The 17,319-nt window shown below is 36.8% G+C and overlaps 1 protein-coding gene across 1 annotated transcript; it reads left to right on the top strand.

Moving 5' to 3' along the window:
* Window positions 1-4,488: 4,488 nt before the first annotated feature.
* On the top strand, window positions 4,489-11,954 carry LOC106053219 (CD209 antigen-like). The gene is made up of 4 exons (XM_056024953.1): window positions 4,489-4,621; window positions 6,048-6,218; window positions 9,186-9,371; window positions 11,706-11,954. Exons 1-4 carry the CDS (start codon window positions 4,555-4,557, stop codon window positions 11,816-11,818), a joined length of 537 nt encoding a protein of 178 aa, XP_055880928.1. The 5' UTR covers window positions 4,489-4,554; the 3' UTR covers window positions 11,819-11,954.
* Window positions 11,955-17,319: the final 5,365 nt, after the last annotated feature.

Here is a 17,319-nt window from a genome sequence, read left to right as displayed (position 1 = left end):
AAAAAAAATGGCGGCGATTGAGCTATAAATTCTAGGACTAACATTTCAGCCAATATATACCTTTGATCTTTAGTTTTGAAAAGTGCAAAACTGCCATATTCCCAATATTTTGTCTTTGTTTTATAATCATAGACATAGGCAAATATATATAGGTTTGTGATGTGGATCTACAAACTTATCTTTTCCCAAATATTTCCGATAATAATTTGTTCTTTATCGTCCAGTCTATATATATATGTCTATGGGCGACTACCTTTGAGCCTGAAAAAAGAGTTTACGTACATAAAAATCTATACATATATAGGTCTGTGAATCGATCAGTCGCGGATAAGAATTTATTTCAGGTTTCCAGTCTAGTTTAATATATACGTCTATGATCGACGCCTAATGGCATATATAGAGAGAGTCACACATATACATGCAAGATTATTTCCAATAAGCACTCAATCAATTTTAAAGGCTATAGAAATCTCATCATGACGGAAATATAGTATAAACAGATATTTATGTCCACATAATATACCAGTGTTGATATCTAAAGTGGATATCTATAAACAAATTTAAATATACATGTAGAAATGAAATATCAATAGAAATATGAAATATATACCTATAAAGTTCTATAACACAGTATACAACTTAAATGTTTAAAAGGAATTAAAGCAAAAACTGTAGAGCCGACCTGATATCCTGAGGACGGGTGAAGTCAGACTTTATTAGAAAAAATAAAACCTTATTTCAAGGCTAAAAGTGACGCGTCCATTTTCAAGAAAGAGCGATAGAATAAGAAAATAAAGTGCAAGATGGTCGTCAGGAGTTATCAGCGGCATGATCATAAGTATTCTAATCGTTCTCATCTCTTAAATGATTCCCGCTACTTCCATCACATCTTGGCCTTTGATCATTACGTCATGCGCAGGGTAGTATTATAATATCCCTCACATCCAATAGAAGTGCTATAGCTAAGTGCACACCATGATTTACAATATATTATAAGATTTCTTAATAATGTAAAGTGGAAGGGGAAACACTATAAACGCATTAATAACATGACAAAAAAATAAAAAAAGCCTTTTAAAAAATCATACGTATATATTAGATGAAATGAGGGCTTAAAGTCAAAGCCTTAACAGCAGCATTAAACAATGAATAAGAAAAAAATATTTAATAGGGGATGAAGTTACCGGGGATGAAGTGACCAGGGATGAAATGACCGGGGATGAAGTGACCAGGGATGAAGTGACCGGGGATGAAGTGACCGGGGATATAATGACCGGTTAACAGACCAATAGCTCGTTGCCTAGAAATTTAACAGTCCTTGTATATCTTATGAAAAAAAAATATATAAAGATCTAGTTTTTTTTTTGGGTTGTTTTTTTTTTAAATATAATCATCTTAAAATTAAATTTGGTTGACGCTTTTGTTTTTACAACACGGTCTAAAACTGACTTCATGTTCCAGTCCACATGCCCTTGTAAAATCATTAGGTGAACTGTCACTAGAAGAGCTCAATTGTGCAAGCCTCACTGATAAGACGTCTGTGAAGGCCTATAAATCTATAGATCCTAGTTTGGTCATATAGATCCAGAATTGAACACATTAAAAGATAGTAGTGGCTAAGTGGTTAAGCGGGAACTCAGGGGAAGAAAATGTCAAAGCGACTTCAGAAAACGTGCGTGTATAAACTCTTGTTCATTGGGTGCCACATATATGACATCATGGGCGTAGCCAGGATTTTTCTTCGGGGGGGGGTTTTGGGGGGGGATTTTTTTCTCCCCCCCCCCGACGAATTTTTTTTTATATGTATTTATGTGTGTGTGTGTGTGTGTGTAAATAATCTTTATTGCATTCTGGCCCTTCATTCTTTCGGAAGACGTTTATAGTGCCCTAGAATAGGTTCTTCCATGAGCTAGTGGAAAAATTGTAGATTCCCCGCCAATACTAGCAAGGGGGTCTGGGGGAGCGCTAGGAACTCCCCCAGCGCGGGGCGAAGCCCCGCCGCCAAGCACTATTTCTGATATTGAAAGCCAACAAAATGCATATTCTGAGGTATCTACAGTGCATTTTCCTGCTATTAAAAAGTTTTATTTTAAAAACCTAATGTGCTATTCTTACTGACTTAGACCCTACCGCGCCGTTTGGCGCATTTGCCGTCAAGCTGTTTCCATAAAATTGTAGATTCCCTGCCATTACTAGCAATGGGGTCTGGGGAGCGCTAGCGCGGGGCGAAGCCCCGCCGCCAAGCACTATTTCTGGTATTAAAAGCCAACAAAATGCATATTCTGAGGTATCTACAGTGCATTTTCCAGCTATTAAAAAGTTTTATTTTAAAAATCTAATGTGCTCTTCTTACTGACTTAGACCCTACCGCGCCGTTCGGAGTATTTACTAGGATATCATTGCAACTCTTCTTATGCTTAATTCATTTTGTCGGAGTACATGTCCCGCAAACCTCATGCGTCGCTCTCTCACAATCTTACTAAGGGGTCGACTACCAGTTCGGCATAGGATTTCCTTGATTTAAACCCGATCTCTATAACTGACTACTAAAATCTGTCTTAGCCATCTTTGTTGATCCACATTTAGTGTTTTTCAATTTCGGCAGATGACTATTCACTACAGATTATTAAGGGAGCCCTGCCACTGGTAAAATGTGTAACCACTCTTGAATACGCTCTTGGAATTAAGTGACTGTAGTTTGCTTTAGATTTTATATCGAAAAGAGAAGTTTTATCGTCAAAATCATTTGTTGGGGGTTTTCCACCTCAAAATGCTCTGTAGGGGGATCTTAAACTCAAAACCATCTGGAGGGGTTTTAAACTTTAAACAAACGCCATCTGTAGAAGAGGGGTTTAAACTCAAAACCCCCGATTGGATTGGCTACGCTCAAATAATTTTAGAGTGTAATTTGCTTTTTTTTTTATATTGAAGAGGTATTTTTAGCATTAAACCCCTCTGAATGAGGGTTTAAACTCAAAACCCCTTTTGGCAACGCTCATAGCATTTTGAGTGCGTAATTTGCTTTTTTTCTTACACTTAAGATGTATTTTTTAGCCTCAAACCCCCCTGGCGGGTGGTTTAAACTCAAAACCCCTTTGGCTGCGTTCATAGATTTTAGTGTGAGTAATTTGCTTTTATTAATATTGAAGAGGTACTTTTTAGCTTCAAACTCCACTGGAGGGTAGTTTAAACTCAAAACCCCTTTGACTACACTCAAAACATTTTGAGTGTATAATTTGCTTTGTTTTTATTATTAAAGAGGTATTTTTTAACTTCAAACCCCGCTGAAGTGGGGTTTAAACTAAAAACTAAGTCAAAACCCATTTAGCTACGCTCATAACATTTTGAGTGCGTAATTAACTTTTTTTTTATATTGAAGAGGGGGTTTATCGAAAATTTTGGAGGGGGTTTTAAAATCAAAATCTCCCTTAACTGTGCTCTTGGAATTAGGGGATTTTCGTTTGCATTTTTGTTTTGTTTTGTTTTATAGAAAAGATGGGGGGTTAACTGCAAAAACCCCAAGTAGGGGGTTTAAAACTCAAAACCCCTAGTAGGGGGTTTTAAACACAAAACCCCTGGTAGGGGGTTTTAAACTCAAAACCCCCTGGTAAGGGGTTTTAAACTCAAAACCCCATTGGTTGTGCTGGGGCGATTGATTGTTTAGTATTAAAAATCTCACCTAAAATAAACAAAATCAAAGCAAAAAATCATTCACGAAATTCCGATCCCCCCCCCCCCCGGGGGGGGGGGGGGGAATTTCATTTCGGGGGGGGGGGTTTGAACCCCAAAAACCCCCCCCTGGCTACGCCCATGTATGACATATGCGATTGTCCCATTCCCCGCGCCCTCCAAATAATAGATCTCGTTCTTACCTAATCTAAATACACAAATATTTATATAAAAAGTGTAAAGGACAAAGAAGTAAAGACATATTCTACACTGCCACAGCTTGTCTCGTTATCAGATTAAATTGATTAACATGGCTATCAAACGGATAAGTAGATCTAATTTTTTTTTGTTACAGGCAGATTAAAATAAACATAAATAATAAAAAAAAATATATGTAAACTTCTCTCCACCATAATTTTTTACAATTTACTACACGTTTTATTTCTTTGGAAAATCTGGCACATATGGCTGATGCAGGTATGCACATATATATATATATATATATATATATATATATATATATATATATATATATATATATATATATATATATATATATATATATATATACATTATTATATAACAAACACCTTTACCTTCCCTTTTGCGGCCAGCAACGCCCTTAATACACACATTCTGTCCTCTATGACAACTAAGGAAGATATTGCTCCATCTCAATGCTACAAGCCTTAAACCTATTTACAGATACATTCTTAGAGATTCATCTAAAGAAGACATGAGACCTGCTAGTAGCGTACACATCGTCTTGCTGGTCATCTTGTTTGTTATCATGGGTACGTTCAAAGTTCTAGTTTCATTCTACATAGCATTTAAATTGAGTACATAGCATAGCCTAATTCCTTCATTAGTCGGCTGTCTTGCGAAATGGTTTTAAGAAACTCTCAAAGACACACTGCTGGCAAAAGAACATCTGCGAAAGTTCCAGATGAAGGTTAGTGAATTCCTTAATTAAATCTAAAACAAATACAAAATATCAAGAAACAATAAAAATAATAATAAAATGCATGTCTAAGGGGAAGCACCGCAAACATCATATATCTCAATAATGCAAGGCCTAACTCCCTTTTCTTTTTAAAACCATAAATCGACTAAAAAAATAAGTTAATTTTTTTTATTTATTTATGTATTGTCATCGACTATGTGCAAAATGTAAGCTTTGATTTTTACTGAAGCCTTATTTTTCAGCTGATCGGCCGACTGTCATTTGATGTTTGTAATTCATTGTATTTTGTAGAGCGGAAATCATTTGTTAAAATGGTGACACAGACAACGTTTGTTAACAAATCCTATGCAAAGTTTTCTTTACAATTAATAATATACATAGAGTCTTTGACATAATCTTTACATAAACATACAGTCGTAGATACAATGTTAACATTAACATTTAAATATTTTATTTTACTCTAGATATCTTGCAATTCTTAGCAGGTTTTTACTATGTATTTCATATAAAAACACAATTGATTAATTAGTTATTGATATAAAGGTCTATTATTAGAATATTAGAAATTGTAGTAAGTTTATGCATTTTTTGTTTCAAAAACTTTTCATTACTTAAAAATAGGAAAATTCACAAGTTCACCTATCCATTAGTTTAAAGGACCGTTGGGACAGATCACAAGAACTGTCAACCATCTTTCTCCATTTCTCTCCATCATTTGCCCTGGATAGAATTTCATTCACTTACATGCCTGTCCATTCTTTGATGTTGTTTTCCCATCGCTTCCTCTGTCTTCCTTTTCTTCTTTTTCCTGGTACAGTCCCCTGAAGGAAGGTCTCTGCGAGCCCTGAAGACTTTGTGATGTGGCCATAGAGTTAGAGTTTACGCTTTTTGACAGTGGTTAGCAGGTCATCGTGGGGTCCTATTCCTGTTTCTTATCTCTTCATTCGTGATGCGGTCATTGTAAGTGACACCTAGGATCTTTCTGTAGCATTTCTAGGATCCTCTTATCGAGATATGCAGTCAGCGTCCAAAATTTGAATGCATATAAGAATGTGGCCGTGACCAGGGAGCGAGTCTGATTTTAGTGTCGAAGGCTATGCCTTTGTCGGTTCATATTATTTTTAGTTTTGCAAGTCCTGCTGTGGACAGTGCAATTCTGGCCAGTAGTTCAGATTTGGTTCCTTCAACTGAGACATTAGCTCCAAGATATTTAAAGCTACAGACACATTTCAGCTTTTTGCCACCAATGATGATGTCCCTTTTAAAGCCATGTTGGGCAAAAATAATCGCCTATAAAGAAATTGTCTTAAAAAAAATATTTTAATATGTTGTTCTTGTTTTGTAAGAATTCGAATCAATAAGAAGTCTTAGTCTCAGAATGTGTAAATGTTATTCCAAAAACTTTCTTTACCAGTTCAAGGACAAATCATCAAAAGAAGTAATGGAAGGTTAAATAAGAATTTAATGAGCGTTGCTTGCCGTAAGAATCCTGGTTTCGGGCAAGTATTTTACGAAAGTGCTAGAATGTGTCTCTTTTGGTCAAACGACACCAAGACATTTGCAGATGCCAAAGCAGATTGTGAAGGTTTGTTTGAGAATTTGATCACATCCTAGAGATTCTCATGTTCTAGCTATACCATTTATGCTCTATAAGGAGACATTTTGATCACATCCTAGATATTCTCATGTTTTAGCTATACCGTTTATGCTCTATAAGGAAACATTTTAATCACATCTTATACATGTTCATGTTGCTACTTTCTATATCTATCTATCTCTATCTATCTATCTATCTATCTATCTATCTATCTATCTATCTATCTATCTATTTATCTATCTATCTATCTATCTATCTATCTATCTATCTATCTATATCTATCTATCTATCTATCTATCTATCTATCTATCTATCTATCTCTATCTATCTATCTATCTATCTATCTATCTATCTATCTATCTATCATCTAGAGACAGGTCATCTTGAATTGTGGATCTAAGATAGTAGAATTCATTTACGGCATCCAGCTTGTTGTCGTCTATGAGGATGGAGGGTGGTGCTGTTGCAGGTGATCTCATAACATTTGTTTTCTTCGTGCTAATTGTTAAGCCATATTCTTTACAGGCATGACTGGCAATATTTAGGAGTTTGCCATCAAATCTGGAATGGAGATAGATGCCTTCGGTGGATTAGTTAAAAGCGTGGTTGATTAGCATTGAAAAGAGTAGGCTATTCCAAAGAGGGTTGGGGCCAGGACACATCCTTGTTTAACTACGCTGTTTATACTGAAACTTTCGGAGCAGACACCGTTGAACTGCACAATAAATCCTATAATGGTGAAAGGAGACAATAATATTTAGCAGCTTGGGTGAACAGCCTATTATCTGTAAAATTTAAAAGAGGCCATCTCTGCTGACTAGATCGAAGGCCTTAGCCAGGTCAATGAATACGATATACAAAGGCATCCTTTGTTTTCTGCACTTTTTCTGAAGTTGGCGGATGGAGAAAATCGTGTCAATTGTGGATCTCTCTAATCGAAAGCCACACTGTGATTTGGGAGAGACCCGATCAGCAAGTTTTTGTAGCCTGGGAAGTATGACTGGAGCAAAGACTTTGCCTACAATACTTAGGAGGGAATTTCCCCTGTAATTGTTGCAGTCGCTTTTTTCACCTTTGTTCTTGTACAGTGTAATGACTTTAGCATCCCGCAATTCTTGTGGCACAGCACCTTCTTGCCAACATTTACAGAGCAGTTCGTGTAGGGTTGGCTAAGTTTTGTTTTGCTTTGTTTTAGAAGATCCAGGTGCTTTGCCAGCAGCCGTGTTGTATATGACTTTGTTGAGTTCTATTAGGGTGGGTACTTCGTCTAGTTCATTCATTGTGGGTAATTGGGTATTCAAAGCCCTAACCCCAAAAAAACTGGAGAGGACACTCCAGCTTCGCCTTTAGCGTCGGCCAAACACGGGAAGTGATAGTAACCGGTTATAAGCTCAAATGCTCAATTGATGTAGAGCAGAGCGCCAGGGGCAATTTTCGTCGGTGGGAGGAATCCTAGGATTCCAATGGACAGCTACTGCCCGCCTCAAGCTGGGCAGCCACCAGACAATAAGTTGCTGTCCCGTCATGCCTGAGTTTGGATACACAAGGATAGGACAAAATCTGAAAAGCAGGCACAAAGCCAATGTACCAGTCGACATGAAGGAAAAAAAAAGAGGAGCTCCACTCTTAAACTAGGCACATGAAATGTGCGGACTTTACAAACCGGCCTCTAAAAACTTACCGGACATAAGAGATGCCAGAAAATCTGCATTAATAAATAATGAACTGTCCAGGCTGAAAGAAGACGTTGCTGCCCTCCAGGAAACTCGTTTAGCTGACTCTGGTTCAATCAAAGAGAAAGACTACACCCTCTTCTGGCAAGGCAAAGCAGAAAGTGAAGTAAGGGAACACGGTTTCGCAGTTAAGAACACACTGCTGAACACAGTGGAGCTGAAGTGCTATAGTTCAGAAAGACTCCTGTCACTACGCCTCAATATATCTATTGGACACGTGACTTTGCTAAGTGCTTATGCCCCTACTTTGAGTTCTACACCAGAGGCCAAAGACATGTTATACGACAACCTTTCGTCTGCTCTCAGCTAGATCCCAAATACTGAACCCAACGCAACCTGTTAAATCTGAAAAAAAAGCCAGAGCCACTGTGCAGAGGACATCAAAGATCTGTGCCAATGATTACTGGGTAAAGATCAGTGAAAATATTCAGTCGCAGCTCGAAACATAAGAGGGATTATTTGAAGGAATCATAAAAGCTCTCGCACCGTCCCAAAAAAGTCAGCACCTCTTAAACCAACCACTGGGGAAACTATCACAGACAACAGACAAGAGCCAACAAATGCACGGATGGGTTGAGCATTGCTCTGAACTCTACGCCTGAACAAGCCAAGTCTCTGGCTCAGCCCTTGATGCTATCAAACAATATATATATATATACACTCACACACACATACATACAAGAATTGCTCGCTTAAGAATATAGAAATGTATGCATTTGCAATAAGCATTAGATAATAGATCATAACATATCTATGGCCTCCTACAGTCGCGAAGCTACTATGGATCATTTCATGGAAATGAGATGAATGCCTGGGCATTAGCTGTGGTCGGAACGATGTCGCCCACACATCAGTTCCCCCCACTCCACGCAGCTGATGTATCCAAAAGAACGGCAGTGCCGATACAGTTTGGGGTCAGCGGCGACGCAGGTTCTGCCAGAGTGTAGCACTGGGTGCTGCAAACTGCCTTAGGGTCGCCAGCTCCTGATTTTTCCTCATTACAAATACATAGTATGTATAATCTAATTCGAATAAACAAAAAGTAATGCAGCTTCCAAAAAGCTATAAAAAAAATAGACAATATTCATGTAATTTTTAGCGATATATCTTTGAACAAACGATTATGTTTCAATTGTGCTATGTATCATACGAGGCACTTTAAATAAAATAGGCCTACATTTATTGACAACGTTTTTGACTTCAACATTCTTTTGACTTTCAGCTAAAGGAGCGCGACTTGGAGTCTTCCAAGGTGCTGACAAAATGGCGCTTCTGACAAGTCAGTTGAAGACTTGGTCAAGCGACATTTGGATAGGACTAGATGATATACAAAATGAGGGCACCTTTGTGTGGCATGATGGAACAGTCCTTGACAAGAAGGACTATTACCCACTTTATTTTGATAAAGGTAATGAATACCATAATTCGTATTTTGAATATCAACTTCATCTGTATGACGAACATTTATGGGTTAAGAAATATTGTGCAAAATTTTCTTCAGTTACATATTAATAAGCAATATGTGATTTCTTAAGCGATATCTGATTTCTTAAGCAATATCTGATTTCTTAAGCGATATCTGATTTCTTGAGCGATATCTGATTTCTTAAGCAATATTTGATTTCTAAGCTACATTTACGATGATTGACAATAGTTCATTTTCAAGACATATAATCTTTCTCCCCATTTCAGACATTTAACTCTTTCTATCCTTATAGACAATGCCAACTTTGATTTGACCCCATTAGACTAAGTTGATCTTTGAATTTTTAAACTTAAATTTGTGTTACGCGGTATGAGCATGTATTCCCATATAACTCGATACCAAATATAACATTTTCTAATGACAAACAAAAAAGATATTGAACTTTAATCATAACAAGGGTAGTGAAAATACAAATTATCAAAATGAACAATTTATTGGAACGAGGAAAATAATTATGGAGAGAAAGAGTTAAAATAAATAAAAATAATTCTCTTTTTAGTTAGTCCAGCGGTTCTCAACCTTCTTAGGTCGGCAACCCTTTTTACAATTACCCTTTACGTGGCAACCCCCAACCGTAAAATTTTTATTTACAAGCATAAGTAACTGCTAATGTTATAAAATGGTAATTATAATTGCATTGCCAAAGCTTTATGTTAAATCACAAAACCATATGTTATCATGTTTCGATTTATATATATTTCTTGTTATAATTAAATTACAAATACTACACTGCGCAATATAAAGACGAGCATTAATTTACTTCAAAATTTCTTTTTCCTATTTATACCTTAGAAACTTATAAGATAATTATTTCGGCTTCATAGATTCGGTTTTAATAATGTCCATACTAGTCATTGTAGAAATAATTTCTTTTCTTAAGGTTCTTTTGTTCCAGATCATAGACATATATATATATATAGACTGGACGATAAAGAACAAATTATTATCGGAAATATTTGGGAAAAGATAAGTCTGTAGATCCACATCACAAACCTATGTATATTTGCCTATGTCTATGATTATAAAACAAAGACAAAATATTGGGAATATGGCAGTTTTGCACTTTTCAAAACTAAAGATCAAAGGTATATATTGGCTGAAATGTTAGTCCTAGAATTTATAGCTCAATCGCCGCCATTTTTTTTTTCACATAGATATAGTACATAAAACATATTGACTCCCCCCCAAATATAAATAACTTCCTACTTCCAGTCTATATTTATTTATGTCTATGTTCCAGATCCATTTTCATGGTTGTTCCATAATTAAATATTACCTTCAATAAATTGGACTATAAAGCAATGGCGTATAATTAAAACAAAATTTTTCATAAGAAGGAGCACTTGTACGAATTAGTCCTAGCAAAAGGAATAAGATATCTTCCAGTGCATAGATTCCGATATTCGTGCTAAAAATGTTAAAAACCTGCCTACCTGAAATTTGGACACATGGGCGGAGACGTATGGGGCCGCCAGAGTTTGTTCTGTTTATGTGATAACACAAACTTTTTTGGAATATTGTTTTTTTTTTACTAGAAAGTAACAAATCTTTCAGACTAATGAGTCCCATAAAACTAGTTGGCCACATTTGCAGAAAGGGGCTCGTTGGTTTAGTGGTTAAGCGCTTGGCTTCCGAACCCTGGGGTGCTGGATTCGAATCTCAATGAAGAATGATTTTAAAATTTTGGATTTTTAGGGCGCCCATGTGTCTCCCCAACTCCAATATTCACCTGAATTTTAGTTGGGGAAAGTAAAGACAGTTGGTCGTTGTGCTGGCCACGTGACTCCCTGCTTGTTAAACGTTGGCCAAAGAAACAGATGATCTTAACGTCATCCGCCCTATAGACCGCAAGTTCTGAAAGGGAACTTTTTATTTTTCGTTTGCAGACCAACCACTGTGCTTAAAATGAGTCTTTTAAAATGTATCATCTACAGGAAGTAGTGAGACTTTATGATGTGTTTATTTCTAAAGACATATTTGAATCATAACCAGTAAGGTAACGTCTGTCTAGCTGGAACAGAGCAGACCTGACCTTGACCTAATCTTAATCTTCTTTAAAGTATGATAGAAAAACGAACAATTACTGAAATGTCTTCTAAGATTAAAATGTTAACAAAATGGCGGAAATAGGATGTGCTTGTATTTTTTTTAATTAACCTATTTATAATTTTCTTGATTAAAAAAATTATCCATTCAAATGATTTATTTACAACGTATTTAGCTGTGTTTTTTTTTTTTTTTGGTTGTGATTTTTAGTTAACCCGGATGACTTTGAAAACAACCAAGATTGTGTCCAATTTTGGCAGGCTGGTGGAAAACTGGACGACGATTCCTGTTCTAAGTCTAAGAATTATGTCTGCGAAAAGTAATTAAATGAGCTGATGAAGATTTAAATATTAAAAAAAATGATTGAAATAAAAAAATAAATGTTATTCTTTTTTTTTTTTTATTGAAAATGTTCATCACCTTGCTTACGAGTAACAGAAGTAAAATGGAAATATATAACTAGATATTTTGTTTTTTGAATCACTTTTGATTAGTTTCGAGCTTCTGCCATGTGCTGCAACTTATAGCATGTTCAGTGTTCAGCATGTTCAGTGTTCAGCATGTTCAGTATTCAGCATGTTCAGTGTTCAGCATGTTCAGTGTTCAGTAAGTTCAGCATGTTCAGTGTTCAGCATGTTCAGTGTTCAGCATGTTCAGTGTTCAGCGATTTCAGTGTTTAGCATGTTCAGTGTTCATCATGTTCAGTGTTCAGCATGTTCATTGTTCAGCATGTTCATTGTTCAGCATGTTCAGTGTGCTATAATGCACACTTTTTTTTTTTACATGTGGAGTAAGAGTGAAGGAACGTCTGGGCGAAGGTTTCCTAGATGCCTTCAGGGGTTCGTTAAACACAACTCAGCTCATGTTGGGATTCAAACTAGAATCCCCTTGACAAAAAGCCAGGCAGTTTTTGCCAGTCAGCTAAAGATATAAAAAAAACGGTATATAGAACTGAATAGTAGTTATCCCAGGACACAACAATCTGATGACAATCTGAAAGTAAATCCATCCACAAAACGAAATCTTCCAAGTAGGAAGCCAAATTAGTCAAACAATATTTCTAATAATTTAACCTTTCTAATCTAACTTCGATCTAAAATCTAGATATAGAGTCTACTTAATGACAATGTCATCGATTCCGAAGATAAGAGTGCAGTGTTTACTATTTATTCGAATGTTTCACGAATCACATTTGCCCATGTGTTGACATGACTATGCTTACAGTATACAGAGAGCCTGTTCCTATGGCTACTTCACGGCTTTTTAAAGTTTGTCTGCTGTGCTGTACGAGATGCGGAAAAAAATATGTAGATTCTAAAATTCTAGAACAACAGATCCATTCTACTTAATTTTTAACACACATCTACTAACATGATCTATAATATGTAGTACTAGATCTACTTTAATATTACCAACGCATTAATACAGGCTATATCTATACTAATAAAGAGATGTAATACGGTGTACGGTGTTAACAAATAGCGTTACACAAGAAACGAACCTGGGTTTTTCTAAATTCTGATATATGGTGTGTAATATAAAACGATGTGGCAAGATATGTAGGTCACAGCTGGGGCTGCGTATCCACTACAAAACTACATTCTTCATTAATCTTCGTACTTCGTATATATATCTATATCTATATTTATATCTATATCTATATCTATCTATCTATCTCTCTCTCTCTCTCTCTCTCTCTCTCTCTATATATATATATATATATATATATATATATATATATATATATATATATATATCTGTGGTTTTATATTATATAGCTTTCGTAAATTCATTGAAAGAGAAATGACTATAGTAATTTCATGTACTAAAAATTTGGGCTATTCGGATTCGCGTCTGACATATATATATATTGTTACGATCTTCTCAATCAGGCCTTCTGCAAACACTACTTAATAACACAACAGCACATCTAACTCAAGAACTTAACAACAAGAGCCTCAAGTAACAAAGTGGCGATTTAATTACAAATACATCGACAGCCAATTCAACACAATTGGCTACATCAATTCAAATGCTTTCTTGAACTTAACAGAACTGTCTAACTTAACATTACTAGTCTCTCTAGCTCGTACAGCTACATTTTCGACGACTCACAAGGTACCACAGTCCTTATGCCTTGCTGTTCTTTTCTTTACACATTGTCATTCTACTTTAAAGGCTCACAGTCACATGACCACAACACAGTTCATACTTGCGGTTATTAGCAGTACTGTCCCTTGTCTATCGACAGCCGTTGACCCGTTGACCTGTGTGATTGGCCTGAGTCGTGTGTATTAGTAGGCCGCACACAGATTAACCCTTTCAGTCCGCCACTGGAGTTAAAACAATATAATTTTTACGTTCACCAACATAGCCGATGGACGGTAAATCATTAAGACGAAGTCGATACGAAAATTCAGGAGTTGTGATTTTTTTCCATTGTCTTTTGAATGTAAAATTCCGTGCCTCTATCACACGATTCTTTGTCTATTTTCATTCTAAAACGTCTTGGTGTCCATTGAAGAAAACTCTTCACTCACTGGAACGACTTCAAAGCCACTGGACCACTCTTTTTTTTTTTATTCCTTTGTGTTCCATCATCATGTTATGGCACGATTGGGAAATTTGGCGTGGAAAATTGCTTGTTTTAGGAAAACAGAAACTTTTCGACTCATAGATAATAAAAAAAGGTTACAAAAGACAGTTTGTGTGGAAACACAAACTCAAAATCGGCCCCCGAAGTGGTCCACCCAGGCAGGCTTCAATATTTTCATAAAGAACATCCAAATGAAATTATATCAAAGACAAATGAGAGATAAGAATGGAGAAAGAAGGTAAACAGATCTTGTGTAGTGCCCCAACGGTCCCGCAGATCAAAGGATAGGTGAAAGTGAATGTAAAGTTAGATGTGAACCTGGCCTAACTAGTTCCCCTTTTAGACCTTGTGGTCTATAGGGCAGATGATGTAAAGTTCATCTGTTTTTGTGGCATACGGTTAGCGAGGGTGTTATGTAGCCAGCACAACTACCAACCGCATATACTTTTCCCCAACTAATATCAGGTACCCATCAGAGGCGCCCAAAGATTCCATTGTTGAAAATCCCAGTCTTCACCAGGATTCGAACCCGGGACACCGGTTCGGAAGCCAAGCGCTTTACCGCTCAGCCACCGCGCCTCCCCTGGCCTAACTGATGTTTTATAATTGATCTAATTGTTTTGAAAAGGCTCAATCTCTTATTCAAATCCTCAAAAAAAAAAAAAAAAAAAAATTCCGCAATAAAAAAAATGTTCAGAAAAATGACGTTTATAAGATTACTAATCATTTTAAATTAGGTCTAACTTATAATGTATACTAATTAGCTTTTTCTCTTTAAAAAACTCCTTGCATAACTGATTTTAAAAATTAGATTTTTCGCTTTCAGGAAAAAAAAAGTAGCAGTTGCATCAGAACTTTGAATGGTCTAAACTATTGGGATGTCGGATTTTCAGACGGACAGACATTTCGCACAAATAGCGTCTTTTCCCCTTTCGGGGGCCGCTAAAAAGGACTAGGATTTAGGAATTTAACACAGAAGACTTTTTGGCAGCCTCTATGACACCCCCTTTTCATTGCTAGGATCCTCTTCTCTAATTCCACAATTAGTGTCCAAGTCTCAAAAGCATACACAAGTGATGTCGCAATGACCATGGGGCGCATCAGTTGAATGTAAGTGTGAGGGCTAGGCCTTTGTCTTTTCCATATTGTCTTTAGCTTTGCAGGTGATCCTAATAAATTATTATCCTGTTTTTTTTTCTTCTATGATTTGATTATGATCTAAATCTCTTAATTCAATACTTATATCCTTCATTGGCCTAATACGTCATTAAATCCTGAATTTGACAGCTAAGACTTGCACAGTCTTCTATAGAGGAGTCAATCCGTGCGACTCAATATGCACTAAATCAGGATTGGATTATGTCAGTTTATCTGTATTATATTTGTAAAATACCACTGACTCACGGGCTGATTTATTTTTAAAGAGATCTCGTCAACTGCCGTACGGATTTGCATTGATGGGCCAAAAGCATGTGTGCATGTGTGTGTCTTGCGTGAGTATGTGTGTGTGGGGGGGGGGCATTATGAAGTGGGTAGTTCCCAATCATGTCAAACGTCTATGTCGGAAAAGTTACGAGGCTCAGGTGAAAAAAAACAAAATGGAGATTTCAGAGAGTGTATGTGTGTGTGAGAGAGAGAGAGAGAGAGAGAGAGAGAGAGAGAGAGAGAGATAGGGTGAGAGCAAGAGAAAGATTCAATAATTCGATTGGGATGCAAAGAAAAACAAAACAACTTACCAAAAGCAAAAGTTCTGTATATGGAAACCAACAAGCTGAAAAGTGTGTGTTTCACTCCGCCGGAGTATTTTAAGCGGCCCGCGGACACTTACAGAAATCATGTGTGAACACAGTATACACATAAAAACTGCGATTATATTAAAATAATATCTAGATAAATTATTGAAACTATAAAAAGTGAAAAGTAAACGAAGATTAAGCTAATTGGCTATTCTTCAATTCACTAAGCATACGGCACAATAACAGGTCAATATTTATGCTATGAAGGATTGTGTTAAGTGTTGGGTATGCTTTCATAGGACTTGCTGTGGATAGGCTAGAGAGACTTACACAATTTCTTTAAGCTACTAACAGCCTTTGAGCGGCAAAGGGAAAAGATTGCCTCACGAGACATAAAATGCCACACATTTGGGTATGATTGGAACAAGATGGCAAGTGTAGCTATTGTTAGAGCTCTATCTTTCGCTGTAGGAAACTATATATATTTATATATATATATATATATATATATATATATATATATATAATAAAGAATATCCAACCACAAACTCTAATCTGGAAAGGTTGTTCAAAGCTGCATAAAATATTAACACATTATTGGTTACGAAGCTGTAGTGATCAAACTTATCAGAACTAGGGGTCTTAACCACAGGCAATTCCGAAAAGTACTTGAAGATTTTGAAATAAAATATTCCGATGTAGGGATGCATGGTTCTGCAAGGTTGTCATTGTCTGAATTCGTAATGGATGTAAGCACTGCACTACCTATAAAATGCTTCGTAATGGCATGCGTCTCAAATAACCTCTGTCAACCAGTCCAACTCCTGGCCTTCGGAACTGTTCTCACTAACAGGAGAAGGGGCAAATCGAGTAACTGGCGCCTTAAGCTTCGGACCATGGCTGGCTACCCACCTAGGAGAAGGAAAATTCTGAATTCAAACCTCTGTTGCCTTGCAGCTATCATGGGAAAGGCTTCGGGAGTCAACCCTGAGGAAATATCAGGAGCTGGCTTCCATAAGGCAGTTTGAGGCACCCAGTGTTACACCCTGGCAGAACCTGCGACGCCGCTGACGACCCCAAACTGTATCGGCACTGTCGTTCCTTAAGATACATCAGCTGCGTGGAGAGGGGGGAATTGACGTGTGGGCGACATCGTTCCGACCACAGCTAATGTCCAGGCATTCATCTCATTTCCATGAGATGATACATATGCGGCCCTCCATTCCCAACATTTTTTTAAAATGCGGCCCTCGATACAAAAAGGTTGCCCACCCCTGTCTTAGTCTATTGAACCGTTGGGGTACCACACAAGATTAGTTGACCGTCTTTCTCCATTCCTAAAAAGGGTTGATCTATATCGGAGGGTACTAAAAAAAGTAAAAATGTGAAAGCGGTTGTATGTGTGTGTAGGGTGAGGGGGTCACGGTGGAAAAGAAAGATTATTAAACATTGAATTAAGAAGAGCCAAAGAAAAGTCTGATTGCACGTAGGT

The sequence above is a fragment of the Biomphalaria glabrata genome, chromosome 3 (assembly GCF_947242115.1).
Source record: "Biomphalaria glabrata chromosome 3, xgBioGlab47.1, whole genome shotgun sequence".
NCBI classification, from domain to species: Eukaryota; Metazoa; Mollusca; class Gastropoda; family Planorbidae; genus Biomphalaria; species Biomphalaria glabrata.
The sequence above is the reverse complement of the archived record's forward strand: the minus strand, read 5'-3'. Positions and strand labels throughout refer to the sequence as shown.